The following is a 20990-nucleotide window of genomic DNA, read 5'->3' as shown; positions in this document are numbered from 1 at the left end:
AAGAGCCTTGTCCAGGTGGTACAATTTTATTGCATCGGTGTCTGCTGAGTTGGCCATTAGGTCCTGGAAAACCGCTTTGAATTTTGGCCAATTTGCATACATCCCATCGAAGGTAGGAATCGGTGCTTTCAATGGTTGCTGTTGAATTACAACTTGCGGTGCGGTGGGTGGCAGAATAGCATCATTTTTCATCTGGATTATTATTCCTTCAATTGCCGTGGAGAGGTAATCATGCAGATCTTCAAAAGCGTCGCAGGCTCTTTCCTGTTCTGCCACTTTTTCATCCGGAACGAGCGCCATTATGCGGTTTTGGATGCTGTTAAACTCGGCATAAGCATTGGCAAGTTTGCTGCTCATAACGTTAAGCTGGGCCAATTCGAAATGCCGGACGTCTCGGAAAGTCGAATGTAACCGCACCAATTTGCGGTGTACCTGGCTTCGCTGTCGGAAAAGTCCGGTCAGTTCCTTCGTGGTGGCGGCATCAGCTGCTATTTCCGAATCCTGAAAACCACGAAAAGATTCACTTTCACTTCGTGTGGGTGATGGTAACGGTGGAATCACATTTTCATCTTCAGGATTCACTAAAGGTATGGGCGGTGAGTGTCCGACTGGCATTGTTCTTAAAACACGTGCGGCTAACAAATTTGAACATGCACGGACACGTTTTGGCTTCCTTCTCACACGCGCAACGACTATTGAACAGGATTAAACACGTACGCGCGTTGCTTGTTTTCCTTCTTGCGCGAGCGACGCTCTGGTCGCGATCGAACAGGATTGAACACGTTCTGCGTTGGCTCACACCGAACGAATGAAATGCAGCAACACAGGTGGAAAAAATTTAATCCTTACGATTTCGTTTGGCGTCGAAGCGGCTACTTGATGGCTCGATCCGGCGGCTTGATCTTCATCCGGTTCGAAGGACCATAGTTGTTCCGAATGGAGGAACGTTAGTGGAACGTGGAGGGCTGAGTCACTACAAAGAAATTCTCTGGATTCTTCGCGGACTTCAGCTGGGGTTCTTTTTCCTTCCGGGTGGACTGTATGGTTGAGAGCAATCGCAATGGCCACTTGAGGACCGTTCCGGCGATGCTCAAACGAATGACGCTGACTGGTGGCGTATAAAAACTAAATGAAAAACCTTGTTTCGATGACACTAATTTTACTCCTTTATTAGGTTGCTGCTGCTTCGTGGTTGAAATTGAACTGAAACTGTTGCTGCTTTGCAGCGCAAATTTATATGCTAGAAGGAAGGATAAGTCACATCATTAATAATACATCAACATTAATACAGCTACGCTGATACACGAACAGTGCAGTGCGACACCGCTCAATTATCGTTGCGCAAAGGGGAAACAGTATATGCTGTGACGGATGGAACAACCAGTAATAATAATAATGATGCAAAATGATACCAAATAATTATTTTCATATTAAAAAAGGTTTTTAAATGGCGCCCATGCACTAATTCGTCCTAGTTAAAATTTGGGTTGAGGGGGGGGGGGGGGGGGCACGCATTTTTGGCCTAGGCCCGGAAATGCCGATCAGACCGGTTCTACACCAAAAATGTACTATAAGGAAACTATAAGGATTCATGATGTCGGAACTACCTCCGACGTGATTCCATTGTTTAGAACCAGAGAAAATATGATTGTCGCTGGTTGGATTTTTCAGTTTTCAACTGCAACCAAAATACTTCGTTAAGACAAACAGCTTAACCTCGCCATCTAAAATCGCCCTGCAGAAGCGTCTACGAGAACCATCGAAGTAAAATGTTATTTCTTTCTTCAAAAAATGAAATAGGAATAAATTTCGATGATTAAGTTAAATCTGTTGAAAAAGTGCTCAGCTGAGTCAGGCGAGTACCAAAATCGGGTCGGTAATCCAGAATAAAATTCTTTTATCCGTTTTTCTTAAGCTAGTGTACTCCGCATAATCACAAATCAATCCCATGTTCTAAGGGAATTCCTATCTGCATGGGACTGACTAGCAATTATAGGTAGTATACTGAAACATAACAGAACTAGCCTGGTTAAATATTCTCAATATATGATAAGGGCCCCTAATACAGGTCCACGCACCAGCAATTGGGACATTAAGCTATCTGCTGTTTTATTATTTTTTCGGATGCAGCTGACGTTGGAGATACGAATTCGAGCTTAACCTTTTTGTACACAAAATAGCAAGAAATTTCTTTAATAAAGTTGAATTATCACGACCACACCTTCCATTGAACTACATTGATCCCTATCCTTTTGCAGGGATAACTGTCAAAAATGCCAACCCACGTTGCTAAATTCACTGTCAAAGAAGAACGATAGTGTCAAACGAGGATATGTTTACATCTTTTTAGAAAATCAATTATAAATCATTCTGAAATTTTAGAGGTTGAACATATATTGTTATATTTAGAAATATGAGCTCTATCGGTTTATGAAATAAAAAGAGAATTTTATTCTTATGTAATGCCCCACATTTTCCACGAAAACTTGTGTCACAATACTTCATTGTATTTCATTTATTTCCAGAACTCAAAATACAGCTCCTCCAAAAGGGATTACGAACGAGAGGCTAGCCGAACGGGCGGCTATGGGCGCGATCGGGATAATTCTCCGGCAGGAGGCTCGATGAATAATGGTATATAACAATATCTTATTCTAATGGATTATCATTTTAAGCATTATTTTGTTAAACTTCTGAAGGCAACTACAAATCTATTTCACCTGACCTTGACTCACCGAGGGACCGCGATCGAGAACGGGATCGCGACCGGGATCGGGACAGGGATCGGGATCGAGGGGGCGGTGAACGGTATCAGTACGGAATGAGCAAATTGCGAGACAAAGATCGTGATCGGGACTATAAAAAGGATAAATATTCAGGTAATATCGATAACTTTTCAACAATATTTTTCTAGAACTGATTTCTTTAAATTCTACAAACAGATTCGCTTCGATCGCCAAAAGACAAGCGAAGTCGCAGCGATCGTGAATCAGATCACCGGTCGAACCACGACCGACGCTTGAAGCTATCCGTTTCCGAGAAACGTGGCGGTTCCAGCTCAAACTCGGATGATCGCGATCGGGACCGGGAGCGTGAACGAAGCGAGCGAGAGCGCGAAAGGGAACGTGATCGGGATCGTTTACGAGACCGTGACCGTGACCGGAGTGGTATAGGCGGAGGTGGTGCAAGTAGTGGTGGTGGTAGTGGGGGTGGGGCTAGTGGTAGCAGCGTAGGTGTTAGTGGTACAGGCGGAGCTAACAGTGGAGTGGGCGGAGATCGAGTTAATCGCATTGGCGACTGGAGTGAACATGTAAGCTCGTCTGGCAAAAAGTATTACTACAATTGCAAAACCGAGGTATCTCAGTGGGAAAAGCCTAGGGAATGGATCGAAAAGGAAAGGTAAGCGATTATAAGAAATAATTTTCAATCTCAAGTGTAACAATTGTATATTTTTGTCAAAAGTCGTATGATATCGAAGGAACCGCATCGCGAGTATAGAGATAAAGATCGAGACAGGGAACGAGAGCGAAACGATCGGGATCGTGAAGATCGGTATTCGTCTTCTGCTAGCAGTCGGTCAGCGGTGTATGGCAAGCATTCCAGCAGTAAAAGTAGCACATCCCGGGCACGATGGCCAGCACATGAGTCGCATAGAAGGAGACATGATGGTAAATATAATCAAAATTCACTCATCTAGTCGCCAGCAAGCTTTTTACTTTTCACAGATAATCAAGATATGGACATCAGCCCCGGTGATTCAACGCCGACGTCAGAAGCTAACTATTCGCACTCTAGTACCCCAACAAACCAGCAAGCTCATGGGGCCAATAATAGCGCTGCAGCCAGTGGCGATGGAAATGCTGGAGCTGGTCTTATGGCAAACCAGTTGCCCCGTTTACTGTCGAACCCTTTGGCCACACAGAGTGGAATCGCTATGCCTGTCCACTCTCAGCATCAGCCACAATCACAATCTTCATCTGCCTATCCGACACCGGTGTCCACTTCTTCTCCATCCGTACTCCAGCAGCAACACCATCAACACCAACAACAACAACAACAACAGCAGCAGCAGCAACAACATATACTGGGTTCTAGCGGTGACATGATGCTTAGTTCGAATACTCCCGGTCCACCAGGATCGCAGCATCACCACCATCTTCAACAGAATCAACAACATCCGCAACAACAACAACAGTTAGGTCATTCTCCACATTCATCCAATGCACCTGGCACTGCGTCGAACGTGTCGTCATCGTTAGCTGGACTGCCAAAAATTTTGTCGCAGATCACCGGCAACAAGACGATAGAGCACAATGAGTTAAACCCACAGAAGGCCCTGCAGACCATCAACAATGCCCTAATGATGCAGTCCAGGCAACAGAATCCGAACGGAACTGCAGTTGGATCGTCAGTCGACGGCAGCATCGGATCAAATAGTTTACGGTAGGCTTTAAACCATAAATGTTTCTTTTAAGGTTATTTTAATCCTTCGGTTGTCAAATTCCATAGGGAACACGCACTGAATTCACCTTTGTATAATGTTTCCAATCTGTCGCATCCTTCGACCCCGATGTCATCGGGTTGCAGCGGGATGCTGAACCACAGCAACCATCAGTCCAATAATTTAAATTCTTCAAACTCCGCGGCGAATCTGAGTGGTGGTAGCAACAGCAGTCAACTACTCAGTGGAGATGGTCCCCCGACGCCTACGCAGGAGATGGACCTAGTACTACCAGATCATCGAAAGAGTAAGTAAAAATTACTCCATTCTCCAATCTAAAGACCAGAATATTGATTTTGCAATTTCTTTAATGCTAATCTGTTTTATACGCGGAAGCTTCAAGATCATTTTAATAAACTGCCTCTAAACTTCTACTTTGTGGCTGATTGAGTTTATATCCTTTGCGAATAGCGTTAGTGAAATTAAAAAAATCTCATTCTAATGATACTTACCTGCTTAAACTATATCAATATATTCTCGATCAGTGGAAGGCACGAGCGCGACCACGACAAGTACCGTCAGCAGTCTGCAGGGTGTGATGACCTCGTCCCAAAGTGGTCGATCTCAGGGACCGAATCTGACACCCAGTTTAGCAAAGTACTTCCGCGCCGATCTGATATCCCACGTGACGGGATGGCCGTCGGAGATACTCGAAAAAACGGTACCAGCAAAACGGTTACACCTTTTTCCTTCGTTAGTAATTGAACGTTTACTCTCTTCACCTCCAGATTCAGAAGCTGTCGGAAGAAGCTCACATTGTGGGTGATCTACAGTGCAGCAAAGTATCGGCAGATTTAAAATGTGCTAGGAGTTTAGTTAGAATAAAGGAAATCATTGCAACACTGCAAGAACAGAAGTAAGTATATTTTTTAATCGCCCGACTCGTAACACATACCTTTTTATAGTACCGATTTCAAAAGTGGAAGGTCTTTTGTATAAAGACTCCGTGTTAAATGCTCATAACAAGGCCTAGTTCGTGAATCACAATATATTGGCTGAAATGGCGCATCAATAGCAGGTATTTTAAACTCAATCATCTGCCAGAAAACCTGAAGCTCTTTATCATACTAGATGGGATATTTTAGCATGTCACTAATGTGGTTTTTGCTTCAGGTGACACTGATTCAGGTTGTCAAAATGATATTGGAACCTAACACAGAAATTGGCAAGGCAGGTTCGGGACTATTGAATTCAATCTCTGCACCTACTCTGACCAATTTGTCAACCCATTAATGTCGAGTAAAACCGAAATATCCGGGCAGCGACACGAGGTAAATAGTATCGAGAATACTAAGCTATTCGATTTATTTAGGGTTAGTCTGGGTCGTGAGTTGTTCGAGCTTGGCTATTATAGCAGATGTTTATATCTTTGTCGGAAATTTTCAGCGTATAAGAAAGACATCGATGATAGGACAGTGGGTATAGGGCCAAGTTTCCTCCGGGGCATGCTAAACTGATTGGCTACTGAACAAACCATATTTTGATTTATTCAGTTTTGATATGATCATTGTCCATTAAAGCTTAAGGGTCCATGCATAAATGACGTAGCATTTTGGGGGATATGGAGAGTATATCAAATTTTACGATTCGCGGAATAACATGTTCGCAAAAATACGAAAATATTTTGCATGCGGATTTAACTTGCTACATTAGCTAGCTAATGTTGCTAACTAGTAGACTTAGTTTGGAAGCTGAATTAAATTTTCACTTCGGATTCAACCAACCAAAATTTAGTAATTTAGATGAACGTATGCTTCTTAGAATCATTGGCAGCTGCAGGATTGTGAACTGAGATAACATCTCTTCATGCTCCCCTTGCCATATAAAACTCAAAACAAAACTATCAATACTATATTTGTCATGAAATGGGCTTATTGCGCACGCAATTTTCTGTTATAATGAAAATGTTGATAAAACTCGTCAAACATTTTGAAAGGACCTGTATTCAAAATAATTGAAAAACATGTAATTTTTTTCTCATCCCCCGGCCGCTTTGCCTGGGACGCGGTGAAGGGGGTTGGTAAATGCCACGTTATTTACGAGGGGGAGGTTAGAATTTTGTGACCAAATGCTACGAGGGGGAGAGAGGAGTCAAAAATCGCCGAAAAAAAGCTACGTCATTTTTGTACGGCCCCTAAGTGGGTCAATGGAGAACAATGAGTCTAGTTTTGTAAGGTATGCAAACTAGGCTCGATGGAACTATTCAAGACTGTTTTGGATATCACATACATTTGGAGCAGCATCAGATGTTGCTTCAAGATGTTCTCAACCCCTATTCGCCAGTTTTAACGCCGCCACCCACGTTACGGCTTGGTAAGGTCAAACTGGTGTCGAAGGGGGGGTCATTTAAGGTTGTCTAAAGTATTCTTGATGGCAACATCATTAGCGTTTTTAATTAGAATCGGCAGACAGCCTCAGTTGGTTATAGGATAAGGGAATATGTTGAAAGTGATAAATAATGTCTTTTTCGCTTCACTGCCTCTAGAAGCATAACTGTCCCATGTGCTATGGGAACCCCTATACACATGGGACAATTATGCTTCTAGCGGCAGTTCAGATAGTTGATATTCGAGCCAACAAAACTTCTTGGGCGTCTCATATGCGAGTTCCGACGGAAATTGAGGATTCGATGATAGATCTCTTCTATTGGGTGGGGAACATGTGGATCCTGCTAGTTGTCGACTCCTTTGTCCTTATGAGGCTAGTTCAGGAAAGGAGTGCAGGACTGGCGAATAGTGAATAAATATTTCTTATGTCCTTTATGGGCAGAGATTCTTTTTGTGAAACCCTAAACTCGTCTAGATACTCAGCATAATGATAATAGAAAAAAATGAGGATTTGCCTGGTCCATAATGTAATAAATTGACTATTGACTAGAACAGGGATACTCGAATTCTGTTATAAAATAGGGACAATTCATTAATTACGTAACGCAAAAATTGCCCAAAATTGACTCCCCCCTCCCCCTATGTAACAAATTGTCACAAATTTTTCCATCCCCCCCTCCCCTGTTACGTAACAAATTCCAAGAAAAAATTTTTTTTCTTCGATGAAAACATGTTACGTAACGATCTAGTTAACACCCCCTCCCCCCTATGTCACAACTTGTCGTACCCCCCCCCCCTAAAAGCGTTACGTAATTTATGAATGGTCCCATAGAGATGAAACAGCACAGTTGTACGAAGAAGTATTCATGAGTAAGGACTAATACTGCTAGTATGTTTACCGTATCAATTAATAGTCGATTGATTCACTTCGGACCTAGGACAAAAAAGAGATTAGGAAGAGACAAGAGGATTCAATGCAAAATTTACCAATATGACGTAGACCCCAAGGCGATGGTAGGATGATGTTCAATAAAATTAGACAGACTAGATGACACGACGTTACGCGCTATCAAATTGTGCCAAATAGAAGGTATGTATGTATGTAAGTATGAATGTGAGTTCGTATGTTTTCCTGTATGTATGGATATGTATAGTAGCAATGTATCCCAGAGCAACATGGAAGGACCACCTAGGATCCATCAAAACGCTCATGGGAAGCTGGGTGCGCGGTCATAGGTGTGACCATAAAGCACTGCACATACTGTCGAGTGCACCGGTAGATGTACAGTTAATGCACATAGGTTGCAGAAATAGGTTTTTGAGACATCCCGATTGGGCACTGATAAATAACAATAATAACAACAATCACCGTTAAAGCTTAAGAGTCCCATATTGAAAACAGTAACCTCAGATAAACGCTGTTCAAGATTTATATTTTTATTGAGCCCTATGGATGGGATAACCATGTTTTGGTATATTTCTTTATATTTCCTTAACAAATCTGGTGATCTTATCTGTGCATTGTGATTCATGGGTAATTGAGAATACAATCTAACAGAAAACTCATAAAAAACCAAATGGAATACTTTAATGCCATTACCGTTCGATCGCAACATACGCATCACTCTACTCATTAGGTTCTGTAAAACATCTAGCTGCAGCTTCTTCTGTACGGAAACACTTTTCCTTCGTGTCTTCTTCCTTAGATTTGATCTTTTTGGAATGCTTCCGTAGCGCCTGCTTCATAATTGCCTAGTATTTTTCGATGAACCTTAGTTCCGGTGCGTTGGGAGGGTTTATGGCCTTGGGTATTAAAGCGATCCCGTTGGCTTCGTGCCACTCCAGGGCATCATTTGTAGAGTTCCACAAAGCTAGATCCGACCAGAAGATCTTAGGGCCCTCGTGTTGCTTCAACAGAGGAAGCAGACGCTTCTTTGGACGCTCCTTGAGGTAGATCTCCCCGTTTACCGTCCCGGTAGTCACGAACGGCACACTGCATTGGTCACATGAGCAGATCACCTGCCAAATCATGTTTTTAGTGGCAAACTTTGAAAGTTTCTGCTTCCTTACTTCCTCCGACACATCAAATTTGTGCGGAAGCAGGCGGAAGTCCTCCTTGGCGTAAGTCTCATCATCCCCATGATGAGAAAATGTGGTTTCGTCTGCATCTGCGTGTATAGTTTCCGGACCCATGACTTCCCCGCTTGTCGCAATGAGAGTGTTGAGGATTTTCCAGGTGCTTGCGCAAAATCAATTCGCGACGTTGCTTTTCGGGTGACGCCATTTTTTCCAATTTTCGAAAAACTAACGGTGATAAAAATACAGTGTGAACAATGCACTCTAAACTCCTTCTTCCCAAATTTTCAAGGAAAAATATTCAATAGATTATTTCCTACAGGGTTTATCATTGCACCAATGGGAGTGTTAACCTAGTATTTCTTTGTGAGATAAGACCACTGTCGATATTTGTCCCAGTTTTCTGCACTTCTGCTAGAAAGTGCAAAATGGTGCAGTTCCAGTGCACTCCACTACACCAATGTCAATCAATCGAAAATCCCATAAGCAACATAATCGACAATAATATGATTACCGCATATAAGCCAAATTCCAGAAAACCATTTTTTGCAGAAAACAGTTCACAGCAGTTATCAAAGAGAAAACTTTTCTCTTTCATTTACTACCAACACCTGTGACTGAAGAGTACCGATTTGTCTCAAAGTGAATTTTGACAAACGCCCTAATCGAATGTTTGTCGAAAGTTGTAATGGAAATTTATTGTTGTAATTAGTGCTAATAATAGGGTAATTTGGGGACAGATGCCGTACATTTTTAAAAATCGATCCTGCATCAAAGTAAACCATTCAATAATTGATGAAATCATTTTTACCAATTGCAACAAGTTTCTAAAATACTGTGAAATAGTTTTTGTAATGAAAAAAAAATCAAATTTTCATGAACATTTTACAAAAAAAAGGTCATTGCGGGAGAGATTCCGCATGTGCGGGTGAGACGCCGCACCGTGGTCACAAACTGAAAAATGGTGAACAAAATATTTTTTGGCTCTCATTGATGTTTTTGTGATTCAGTGTCTTCAGCTGAGTTTCATGAAGTTTGATTGCACCTATAAATCGGTTAGCACCTTCACTTTTCTTAAGGGGCTACTACCATTTCCAGAATCATTTTTTCATTCAATATTTTAAAAATATTTTTCTTTCTCAACCTTGTGTAACGGTTAAGTTGGAGTAACTTAATTCAGGGCACTATTTATCTATATGCTTGTACGATATACATATCTATGTGTTAGTAGCAGTTCGTTAAAAGCACTGTTTGGCTGTTTCTCCCAATGAATTTAAACAACTTAGGTTTGTTCTTGAAAGTTTCTTTTTGAAAAAGCATCAATTCGTTCAAATTTTCGCTTTTATCTCAATATTGACATCACTACAAATCAATGCGTTCACGAAAATTAGTGCCTGAAACTTTAAAGAATAAACCGAAGTCATTGATACTTAGATACATGTCGCCCATTTAAGTATATAGATAAATAGACTCATAATCCTATATGTCACTGTGTTAGGTTCGTTAGTTTGTGGATGTACCTTATTAAGAACCTATACCTGACAAATGATCATTTAATGACATTCCGAGGTGAAAAAATATATTTTAGCTATGCATCCTCTTCCATTGAGTGCGGCATCTCACCCCCAATTTTGATGCGGCATCTCTCCCAATTGTAGGGGAGAGATGCCGCACGACGCCAATTTCCTCTAAAATTATGGATGATCGTGCTCATGATCAGAATGCCTTCTAAAAGATCCCACCTATTCAACCGATACATGATTTACCAAAAAAATCGAACAATTTAAAAAAACGAAATTTTAATGTGGTGCTGAACAATTTTCGGCACTCCGTGATGCAATTGAACGCACAAAAACATTAATAAAATTTTCGTGAGTAATTAAAAAGGATTATTTTACATCTCTAGAGTTATAATTCTTCGAAAGACAAACTCACAATATCATATTACCGTATAAAAGTGACCCCATATACGAGATATAGAGAGTGCGGCATCTCTCCTGACGCGGCATCTCTCCCGAAATTACCCTACCATTACGTTACAAAACGTTCCCCCGAAGGCAAAAAAGTTTGTCTGTCAGATAATCCAAAGAAACATGTGAAACAACGTAATATTTGTTTTCATTTTAAGCGTTGCGATACCCACATCAAATATTTTCATTTTCAAAACTGTTTTAAGCGGTGATTTTGTGTTTCCTATAATCTTTGATATTTTATTGAAGATATCACTTCATGTGACTCACTTTAGAAAACCTTGGGATATAATGGGTTAACGGTCATGCGAATTCGGGCGCGCGATCAGTGCCATGACCATATAGAACACTGCACATGTACATGTGCAATAGAGTGGGACATGGTTACACGAAAAAAATAAAATTTGGCTCCGAGTAACTTTTTGGGTCCCATTTAGCTCCCAGAACAACCCTGCAAATTTTTAGCTCGATCGGTGAAACTATTTTTTTGCGCCCACGGTTTAAAGGGGAGCACGTCGTTTGGCATAAGTTCGTTTGGCATAAGTTCATTTGGCATAATGTTCATTTGGCATAACCGTAGGTGACACATACGGTCGTTTGGCATAATGTTCATTTGGCATAATGGTCGTTTGGCATAATGGTCATTTGGCTTAATGGTCGTTTGGCATAATTTGAAATATACATTGAAATCTCTGTTATATTAGGCGTTGACGAAAATTAGTGCCACTTTAGAAAACCTTGGGATATAATGGGTTAACGGTCATGCGAATTCGGGCGCGCGATCAGTGCCATGACCATATAGAACACTGCACATGTACATGTGCAATAGAGTGGGACATGGTTACACGAAAAAAATAAAATTTGGCTCCGAGTAACTTTTTGGGTCCCATTTAGCTCCCAGAACAACCCTGCAAATTTTTAGCTCGATCGGTGAAACTATTTTTTTGCGCCCACGGTTTAAAGGGGAGCACGTCGTTTGGCATAAGTTCGTTTGGCATAAGTTCATTTGGCATAATGTTCATTTGGCATAACCGTAGGTGACACATACGGTCGTTTGGCATAATGTTCATTTGGCATAATGGTCGTTTGGCATAATGGTCATTTGGCATAATGGTCGTTTGGCATAATTTGAAATATACATTGAAATCTCTGTTATATTAGGCGTTGACGATGCCTAATGTGGCTACGCCACATCGCTTTACACGTGGTGCTGTCCGACATCGCTCCGCTCCGTCGGACTTAAACTAGCTGATAGCCCCTATGTTTAAGTAATCCGGGCAAAGGAGTGGATCACAGATTTGCTTGCAAGGGGCTGACGTTCCGACGGGGGTATACAGATTCAAAGAACTGCTCATGTTTGAAAGAAGGAGTCAACTCCTAAGTTTAAGTAATCCGGACAAACGAGTGGATCACAGATTCGCTTGCAAGGGGCTGCCGTTCCGACGGGGGTATACAGATTCAAAGAACTGCTCATGTTTGAAAGAAGGAGTCAACTCCTAAGTTTAAGTAATCCGGGCAAACGAGTGGATCACAGATTCGTTTGCAAGGGGCTGCCGTTCCGACGGGGGTATACAGATATATATATATATATATATATATATATATATATATATATATATATATATATATATATATATATATATATATATATATATATATATATATATATATATATATATATATATATATATATATATATATATATATATATATATATATATATATATATATATATATATATATATATATATATATATATATATATATATATATATATATATATATATATATATATATATATATATATATATATATATATATATATATATATATATATATATATATATATATATATATATATATATATATATATATATATATATATATATATATATATATATATATATATATATATATATATATATATATATATATATATATATATATATATATATATATATATATATATATATATATATTGCAGTTCTTTGAATCTGTATACCCCCGTCGGAACGGCAGCCCCTTGCAAGCGAATCTGTGATCCACTCGTTTGCTCGGATTACTTAAACTTAGAAGTTGACTCCTTCTTTCAAACATGAGCAGTTCTTTGAATCTGTATACCCCCGTCGGAACGGCAGCCCCTTGCAAGCGAATCTGTGATCCACTCGTTTGCCCGGATTACTTAAACTTAGGAGTTGACTCCTTCTTTCAAACATGAGCAGTTCTTTGAATCTGTATACCCCCGTCGGAACGGCAGCCCCTTGCAAGCAAATCTGTGATCCACTCGTTTGCCCGGATTACTTAAACATAGGGGCTATCAGCTAGTTTAAGTCCGACGGAGCGGAGCGATATCGGACAGCACCACGCTTAAAGCGATGTGGCGTAGCCACATTAGGCATCGTCAACGCCTAATATAACAGAGATTTCAATGTATATTTCAAATTATGCCAAACGACCATTATGCCAAATGACCATTATGCCAAATGAACATTATGCCAAACGACCGTATGTGTCACCTACGGTTATGCCAAATGAACATTATGCCAAATGAACTTATGCCAAACGACGTGCTCCCGGTTTAAAGTTTACATGGGATTTCGCATGGGAAAATTGTCTTTTGCAAACTAATTCTTCCAAGAGTCGCCCGTTATCTCCTAAAAATAAGTAGATGTCTGTTTTTTATAGGAAATTTGTCAAGGAAACAAAGTCTAGAAGACTGCAAAACGATCTGATGCTTGTGGGAAAAGTTATTAAGCAAAAACCGATTGCCCTGAAGATTGATGAAAATTTCACTTTCCTTAGCATCACTGCTTCTGACGGTCTATTTGCATACAAAAATTTTAACTTTCTCTTATTATGTACAATAGAAGCCTTAGTTTATCCCTAAAACCTTGCGAAGTGGCCAAATAGGATTTAGTTTCTTTTTGCGTATAATTGGACAACCAACAGCAGTGGTGCTAGAAAAAAATATTTTATCAATCGTCAGAGCATCAATCGGTTTCTGCTTAATAACTATTTTCTCAAGCGTCAGATCGTTTCGTGGTTTTCGAGACTTTGTTACTTTATAAAATTTTCTACAAAAAAATTAAAATAAAATTAACGATGAGCTGGGTCAAATGAAAATTCAACGTTACGTTTCAAAACACTCCAGTGCAAACAAGGCAAATGTTCCTTATTAGGGGTCATGCATAAATGACGTAGCATTTTAGGGGGTAGGGGGGGTACACCAAATTTGTGACGAAGTGTGACGAGGGGGAGGGTAGGGTCAGAAGTTGTGCGACGTAGCATTAAGTTTAATTTTTTTGGCGGGCATCAAAACCCATTAATTAGAGAAAACAATTTAATGTTCCTCCATTCCTAAGTTGATTTTCACGCGGTTTTTCATTTTGTAAATTTTACTGTTCGCGGAATGGCAGGCTCGCAAAGAAAAGGATAGATTTTTCATGCGGATTTAAATTTCCACATTAGTTAGCTAATATTTCTAACTAGTAGACTTATTTTGGTAGCTGAATTAAATTTTCTTTCGGATTCAATCAAAGAAAATTTAGTAATTTAGTTGAGCTTATGCTTCCTAAAATCGTTTGCAGCAGCTATGTGAACTTTTCTTCATGCTTTATGACATGTAAAATTCTAAACAAAACTATCCACACTATATTTGTCATGAAATGGGCTTCTTTTGTAGGTAATTTGCTGTTATAATGAAAATGTTGATAAAAGTCGTCAAACATTTTGTAAGGACATATATTTAAAAGAATTGAAAAACATATGTAATTTTTTCATCTCCCGGTCACGTTGCGGGGGGGGGGGGGGGTTTAGAGATATGCTACGTCATTTACAAGGGGGAGGTTAGAATTTTGTGACCAAATGCTACGAGGGGGGAGGGAGGGGTCGAAAATCGCCAGAAAAAAGCTACGTCATTTGTGTACGGACCCTTAGCTTCTTTCTCTAGGTAGCAAACTGGAGTCAACAGTAGCAAGGTTTCTGCTGAGGTTGCTTCGGAGAAACTGGGAGCAAAAATTGAGTACTGGAACATCGACTTACTCAACCTGCAAAGCAGTCGACAATTCTAATCTTGTTGTTCTGCATCTACTATTTTATCCAATATAGTATCCAGTACCTATATTACCTTATCATATTATCAACAGTGTAGAGCAGCGGTTTTCTGTTCTGACTCATTTAATATATTTCTTTTTCTTACTTTCAGAATAATGTATCTACGGCAACAAATTCGTAGATTAGAGGAGCTAAAATCGCAAAACTCTTTTATGTCGTCTGATGATCTATAGCGCTATTAAATAAAAAGTTAAATTTATACAAAAAACAAAAAAAACTACAAAAAAATAAACAAAGTCATCCTTTCTTTTCAAAGGAAGATCGGGGCGGAATAAAGTAACACTACCTAACTGAAGTGCATGTCTTACACTGCTGTATTATGGACAAGTCGTCAAACAAAATTAAACACATCAATGTATAAAGTTTCTGGAAACCACCCTGTTCTAAAATGCGAGAATCAAGCTGAATCATATACACTAAAAATACAAACAAATACCTATATAGAGGGAAAAAATCTTTCACACCAGTATGGTCGCAAAACCGTCGGGAGTAGGAGGGCAGTCGGAAGACAGCAGAACTGGCACGAATCATCAAAGATATGATTTTTAAACTGTTACTATTATTACATATATTTATGCGAAAATAATGGAAAAAGTTTTTTAGTTTTGTGAAATGCAATTATTCAGATTGTTCGTTTTCATGTTTTCTGAAAAAAGAAACCATCTGCACACAGATAGACTAATTCCCCCATCTCTTCTACATTGAGGATCCTTTCTTTCGGGCCCAAAACGGATTTAAGACACTCTTCCGCGAACTGTTTAGAGGATTAAAATGAGAAGATGCAACAAATAAGTTGAAAACTGATACGTTAGAATCACTTTCTAGAGAAAACGAAACAAAATGCTGAAAAGTAGTCTAATATTCATGTATATTTCATTAAACTATAAGTTATCACTAAGGCAGAGTAAAGCGTAAATTCAATAAATTAATAAACAGTTTTCGAACTAAATGAAATGAAGTAGAATTTCAGACTAAAAGAAAACAAAACTGACACACGTTCGACCCGTCGTTGCAGCAGAAACTCAGCCCTCTACTTTTTTTTGGAAACGAAGCTAACTTTTTAAATAACATAAACAGTAAATGCATACAGACAAATGATATCGGAAAATTAATATAGTAAAACATTACAATCCAACAAAGTAAGCACTAAAATTAAACAATAGTTTCCTGTACTGAAAAGGCAACAGCCACTCTGCGAACAACATCAACAAGGTGAGTGCAGGAAAGCGAGCCAATCTGGATCATCTCGTCAACAACAAGCGAAAAAGTGGAGAATAAGTCATAGGGAAGAATAGTGAAGTTTAGAAATATCAAATAATACAACAAAATATATTTAAATCAAAAATTGTATTTTATTGAAACTTTTGCGACACTAGTGGACGAACAGATTATCTTACTCTTTCGACTATCAAATAATGCCTTTTTTACTTTGATTATAGAGGTTTTAACCTTATGGTCATTCGCCTCTTTTCGGGTTTGAAAAATCTATGGAAGAATTTCTATCCTGCGGGGTTGGGAATCGAACCCAGGTAAGCTGCGTACAAAGCAATCGATTTACCAATTACGCTGTGCCCGCCCCCATACAAAAAATAATGTTGGTATGTATTAAATACTACATTTTTGCCTAGTTCAGGTTTGATATGATCATAGAATCTAACCCCTGTGATGTAACATATGCGGGGGAAATACGCATTGTTTGGCTTGAGTAGGATGATGGCTGATGTTCATCAGTGTTTTGATGTTCTCAACCAATCGGTGATCTATGATTAAAATAGCGCAGCGGGGCTTTGCCTTTCGACTAGCATAGTCAATTTTCATTTGTTCGGATATTTTGTGTTGAGGGATGTTCCATTCTGCCAATCACTTTGACTCTTGGAAGCGAAGAATCACTTTCTCAGGTCGGTACCGGTCAAATTGAGATGATTGTTTATTTATTTATTTCACATGAATAATTTTGCTAAGGAAATAGGGTAGACGAACCCTTATTCATCTCATTAGTCAGGTAGCATCCTTTACATTACAAACGTAAAAACAAAAGTAAACGACGCTATTGCAGATCTCAAAATTAAGTTGAAAACCTAACCTGAGGTACAGTGTAAACTAACAGATTTTCGTAGGCAATAAAACTACAAATTACAAAATAATTTCGCGTTTCTAAATTGGACATATCGGTTTGCTTGCAAAATCTTTCGTGTTCATCTATTCCAAAAGAGCAGCCTATTATGACTACAAGCACGGGGGGTTGAGCAGAGATGCCAGGTACTTTTTTCAAATGTCTGCAATAATAATTTTAAAAGTCTGGGAAGAACAAAAAATGTCAGGAAAGCTAGTGTATCCAAAAGCCTTTATATTCAAAAATCTGTAAATATCTGCAACCAAACTAAAAAATCTGCAAATATCTGCAACCATACTGAAAAATCTGCAAATATCTGCGTCATCGAAAAAATCTGCTGCTTAAATTAAAAGTCTGCGAATTTGCAGACTTGTCTGCAAATCTGGCATCTCTGGGGTTGAGGGATAACATTGACAGTAAAACGAGATTTTCAGTGCCTCTACACGTTTATTTTTTCAATTACATAATTCGTTTTTCTGAATAAAACTACTGAGAACCTACCAATTCGATTGTTTCCCAGTAATTAATGCCTACACATTTCTTCGGAAACAGTACTTATTCCTCCGGCAGAACTGTCTAGTGCCTGATATTACATAACTGTTTCCTGTTCCGAGCTCCCGTTCCATCCTTTAGTGGTACTTGTAGTTCCTGTGGTGCTTCAGTTTACCATAGTTAATGGTGTAGAAAAACACCATCCCACCAACAATCACCTGGAAGAACGGAGCGATTCCCATCCGCTTTGGCTGCCAGTACTTGTGTTGCCATCTCCAGAACGAACGGCTTATGGCACCAGCCATGGCTCGCGGATTTTTATCCCGACGGCCGAACCAAGCGCCTAACTCGTTCAACTTAACTTGTCCGATAGGAGTGTCCGGTTTTCCGTAGTAACGGGCCGGATCGTAGGGTCCATGTACCTTCGGATTGTACTCCGCAGGATAGTCACCGAAAGCCATCGCGAATAACTACTTTTGTTCGTTCGATCCGAGAATGAGTGCTCCGCAGGCAATTTTCGTGGTCAGACTGCGCTGCTACACCAGCAAGAATGGAGAATAAAAATAATGGACGTCAGAAACATAGACATGAGTCGTGAGAAAAACGAAAAGTTTTAACTTGAAATGTTTCCTACCACACTAGGACACTGAACCAAACTGATATACTTTTTTCACTAAAGCGGACACAAGCAAAAATATACAGGCCACCGAAAAACTACCTAAAATCAGTGGTGCAAATTTTCATTTCTCGACAAACATATGATTACGGCCTAAAAGCCAACTGTCAAAATCCACTTTGAATGGAAATTCCGGACAAACCGTTACACGCCAATCACAGATGTTGATAATAAACGAAAGAGAAAAGTTTTCTCTTTCATAAACTGTTGTGAACTGTGTTCGACTAGTAAAAATTTGTCTGGAATTTCCATTCAAAGTGGATTTTGACAGTTGGCTTTTAGGCCGTAATCAATGTTTGTCGAGATTTTAAAATGCCAACTTTCAGTTCAATCAAGCCGAACCAGGATTCAAATTCAAAGCCTCCCTGAATCATTCACTTTCAAGTTGGCGGTACATTCATAACTAAACCGTACGTCTTCATTTCACATTGATGCTTTTTCATTCACTAACCAAGGTTATCATCTGCACTGTAGAGGCCTGTTTAGGTTAAATGTTGACATGTTTTGCATTTTTAAGCTTACATGGACAGTAAGAAGTATGTTCAGAGTAGTATTGGTTGAAAACATAGTCAATACCCCAGTAGAAAGATATTCATAGGATCAATGAAATTGAAAATGAATGAAAAATTATTGAGCAACTCGGTTGTTTGAATGAATGATGCAAACGAACAACTGTTAATTTAACATAGTTGGGTATGATTTGAGATTTGTTCCAACACGCAGAAAAATTAGCATATTTAAACCAAAAATATGTGTTATTGAGTTCAATCAATTATTGTCTATCACTTTAACCAACAAAATTATTAATTTCACAATATTTCTTATTAGAAAAACAATGTATTTTTGCTTTCAATAAAAACATTTTTAATTTCAATAATTTTCTTTGATTTTCAATAAAAAAAAATATTAGAAAGCAAAACGATAAACTTTTTATTGAAACAATAAATAAATTTTATTGAATTCAATAAATAAATTTATTGTCTCCCGACCAATAATTTTATTTATTGAATTTAATCCATATTTTTATTGAACCTACAAATCTTTTTTCTGCGCGAACTTGAAATTCAAACCAACCAGTTGAAAATTTGCAGCTCTGCGTAAAATTCAGTACTTTTGACTCAATCTTGTTATATCGTGCAGGAACTAGGGGAATCATCTCAAAAACTCAACGTAGAGGTTAGGTATTTTTAACATAGAATATGTATGCAAAGTTTAAAAGAAATTGGTTAAGTACTTTTGGAATGGCAGGTAACACCGCAAATCATGTTTTTTTCCGTGGACGTTCTACAAAAAGCTTCGTCACCGAGCCGTTTGTCGTTATTTTTGCATAGAAAAATTACAGCATGTTGTTGAAATGATACACTATAATGTACGTAAGTTTTGATCAATTCGCTTCACGCAAAGCTCTAAAAAAATCGCAAAAAAGTGTTTTTTTACGCTTTTACGTTTTTTTACATTTTAGTTTTTAGCGTGAAGTCTGCTATTTCACAAAAGTTTACACGTATTTAACAGGCAAATCATTCGATTCTGTTTATAGCCAACCCACTAATCGATCCTAGGGGCAGATCACCTTTAATACATTTTTACAAATCAGCGAAATTAAATGCATTTATTTCCATCAAAATTCATAAATTCAAAATAAATTCATAATGTATGTGTATGTATGTCAAAACCCTCAAAAAAACTAGCCCTACATTCTACAAAACGTCGAACAAAGTGGATCAGCGTAGGACGTTTTTTGAACAAACATTTCTGCGAGGGAGTGCAAAGTTAATGCAAAAATAGAAATTGAATGCATTTTTCTAATTTGATGCATTTTTTTATATATTCCAAGAGTGATCTGCCGTTAGGTTCAATGCCAATCCAAATACAAAAAAAAAGAAATAAAAAAAAAATAAAGATTTTCGTGTATGAATTTGCGCATTCGATTCGTCGGCGCGATCGACTGACTACATTTAAATGCTAGAACTGAGTTGTGTAAGCTTTACAAGGGCGAATGGGACACCTAATAGCGCTGAAACGAGAGCTCTGACCATATGTATTACACACATTAGAAACTTTTCGGCTAATTTTGTATCGGTACAGTCAGTCTGCTTTTAGAATCCGCTGGTTCTGCCTCTTTTTTACTGCTTCAGTAAAAGCTTCTTGAAAAAAATATTTCGGTGAAATAAGCCCATGATGGTATTATATCCCAGAGAACTCCCACACTGAACATGTTTCCAGAATTGAATTTTTGAGCAAGTCACCGAACGAAATAAACCCGAAGTACAAGTGGCGGTAGCGAAAATAATTGTACTTTGTTTTTGAAAATAATATGAACTCAGTTCCAACGGTCAACTTGAATGGATTAAATTCATTGATTCCAGATCCAAATTTAATTGGTTCAACAGTTGTTTCATTATAACAGTATTTTAATAGTTTTCCTTGACCCCCAAACTGCGTCAGATAGTTAGCTCAACCACTGTCACTTCATACGTTTTGGCAGCAGCCGGGGTTAAAACCTGACTACCCAAATAACCACATGCATTATATTGAAGCATTATTTTAACATCGTTAATGTTCATTTGCTCTAAAACTACTTTCTTAAAACAGTGCTGCCATAACACAACATCCCAAATGTTTCAAGACATTGCCTCTTATGAGCAATGTAACAGGCATTATACATACCTTTAGAGCAACGGTTTAGTGTTTGATCGCATTGCATTTACAAATGCTTTGACGC

General features: G+C 38.8%; 2 protein-coding genes across 2 annotated transcripts in view; one reads left to right on the top strand and one right to left on the bottom strand.

Annotated features, from left to right (window-relative positions):
- The window catches only part of LOC131686715 (WW domain-containing adapter protein with coiled-coil homolog), a 36554-nt gene extending 20222 nt beyond the window's left edge, over window positions 1-16332 (top strand). The window contains exons 3-11 of the mRNA XM_058970642.1: window positions 2526-2634; window positions 2700-2879; window positions 2943-3399; window positions 3463-3668; window positions 3726-4443; window positions 4510-4748; window positions 4987-5162; window positions 5230-5357; window positions 15079-16332. Of these exons, the coding sequence (XP_058826625.1) occupies window positions 2526-2634; window positions 2700-2879; window positions 2943-3399; window positions 3463-3668; window positions 3726-4443; window positions 4510-4748; window positions 4987-5162; window positions 5230-5357; window positions 15079-15160 (2295 nt within the window). The 3' untranslated portion in view covers window positions 15161-16332. The remainder of the gene's footprint in view (window positions 1-2525; window positions 2635-2699; window positions 2880-2942; window positions 3400-3462; window positions 3669-3725; window positions 4444-4509; window positions 4749-4986; window positions 5163-5229; window positions 5358-15078) is intronic.
- A 1195-nt stretch (window positions 16333-17527) lies between these two features.
- LOC131686724 (putative ATP synthase subunit f, mitochondrial) lies at window positions 17528-18148 on the bottom strand. Its single transcript, XM_058970655.1, has one exon. The coding sequence runs from the start codon at window positions 18051-18053 to the stop codon at window positions 17730-17732; it is 324 nt and encodes a 107-aa protein (XP_058826638.1). The 5' UTR covers window positions 18054-18148; the 3' UTR covers window positions 17528-17729.
- Between the last annotated feature and the right edge of the window lie 2842 nt (window positions 18149-20990).

This window comes from Topomyia yanbarensis, chromosome 3, assembly GCF_030247195.1.
Source record: "Topomyia yanbarensis strain Yona2022 chromosome 3, ASM3024719v1, whole genome shotgun sequence".
NCBI classification, from domain to species: domain Eukaryota; kingdom Metazoa; phylum Arthropoda; class Insecta; order Diptera; family Culicidae; genus Topomyia; species Topomyia yanbarensis.
Note: the sequence above shows the minus strand (reverse complement) of the source record. Positions and strands in the feature narration are given on the sequence as shown.

Excerpts from the sequence above, each read along its gene's own strand:
- LOC131686724 (XM_058970655.1), bottom strand. The coding sequence starts at position 18,053 with ATGGCTTTCGGTGACTATCCTGCGGAGTACAATCCGAAGGTACATGGA.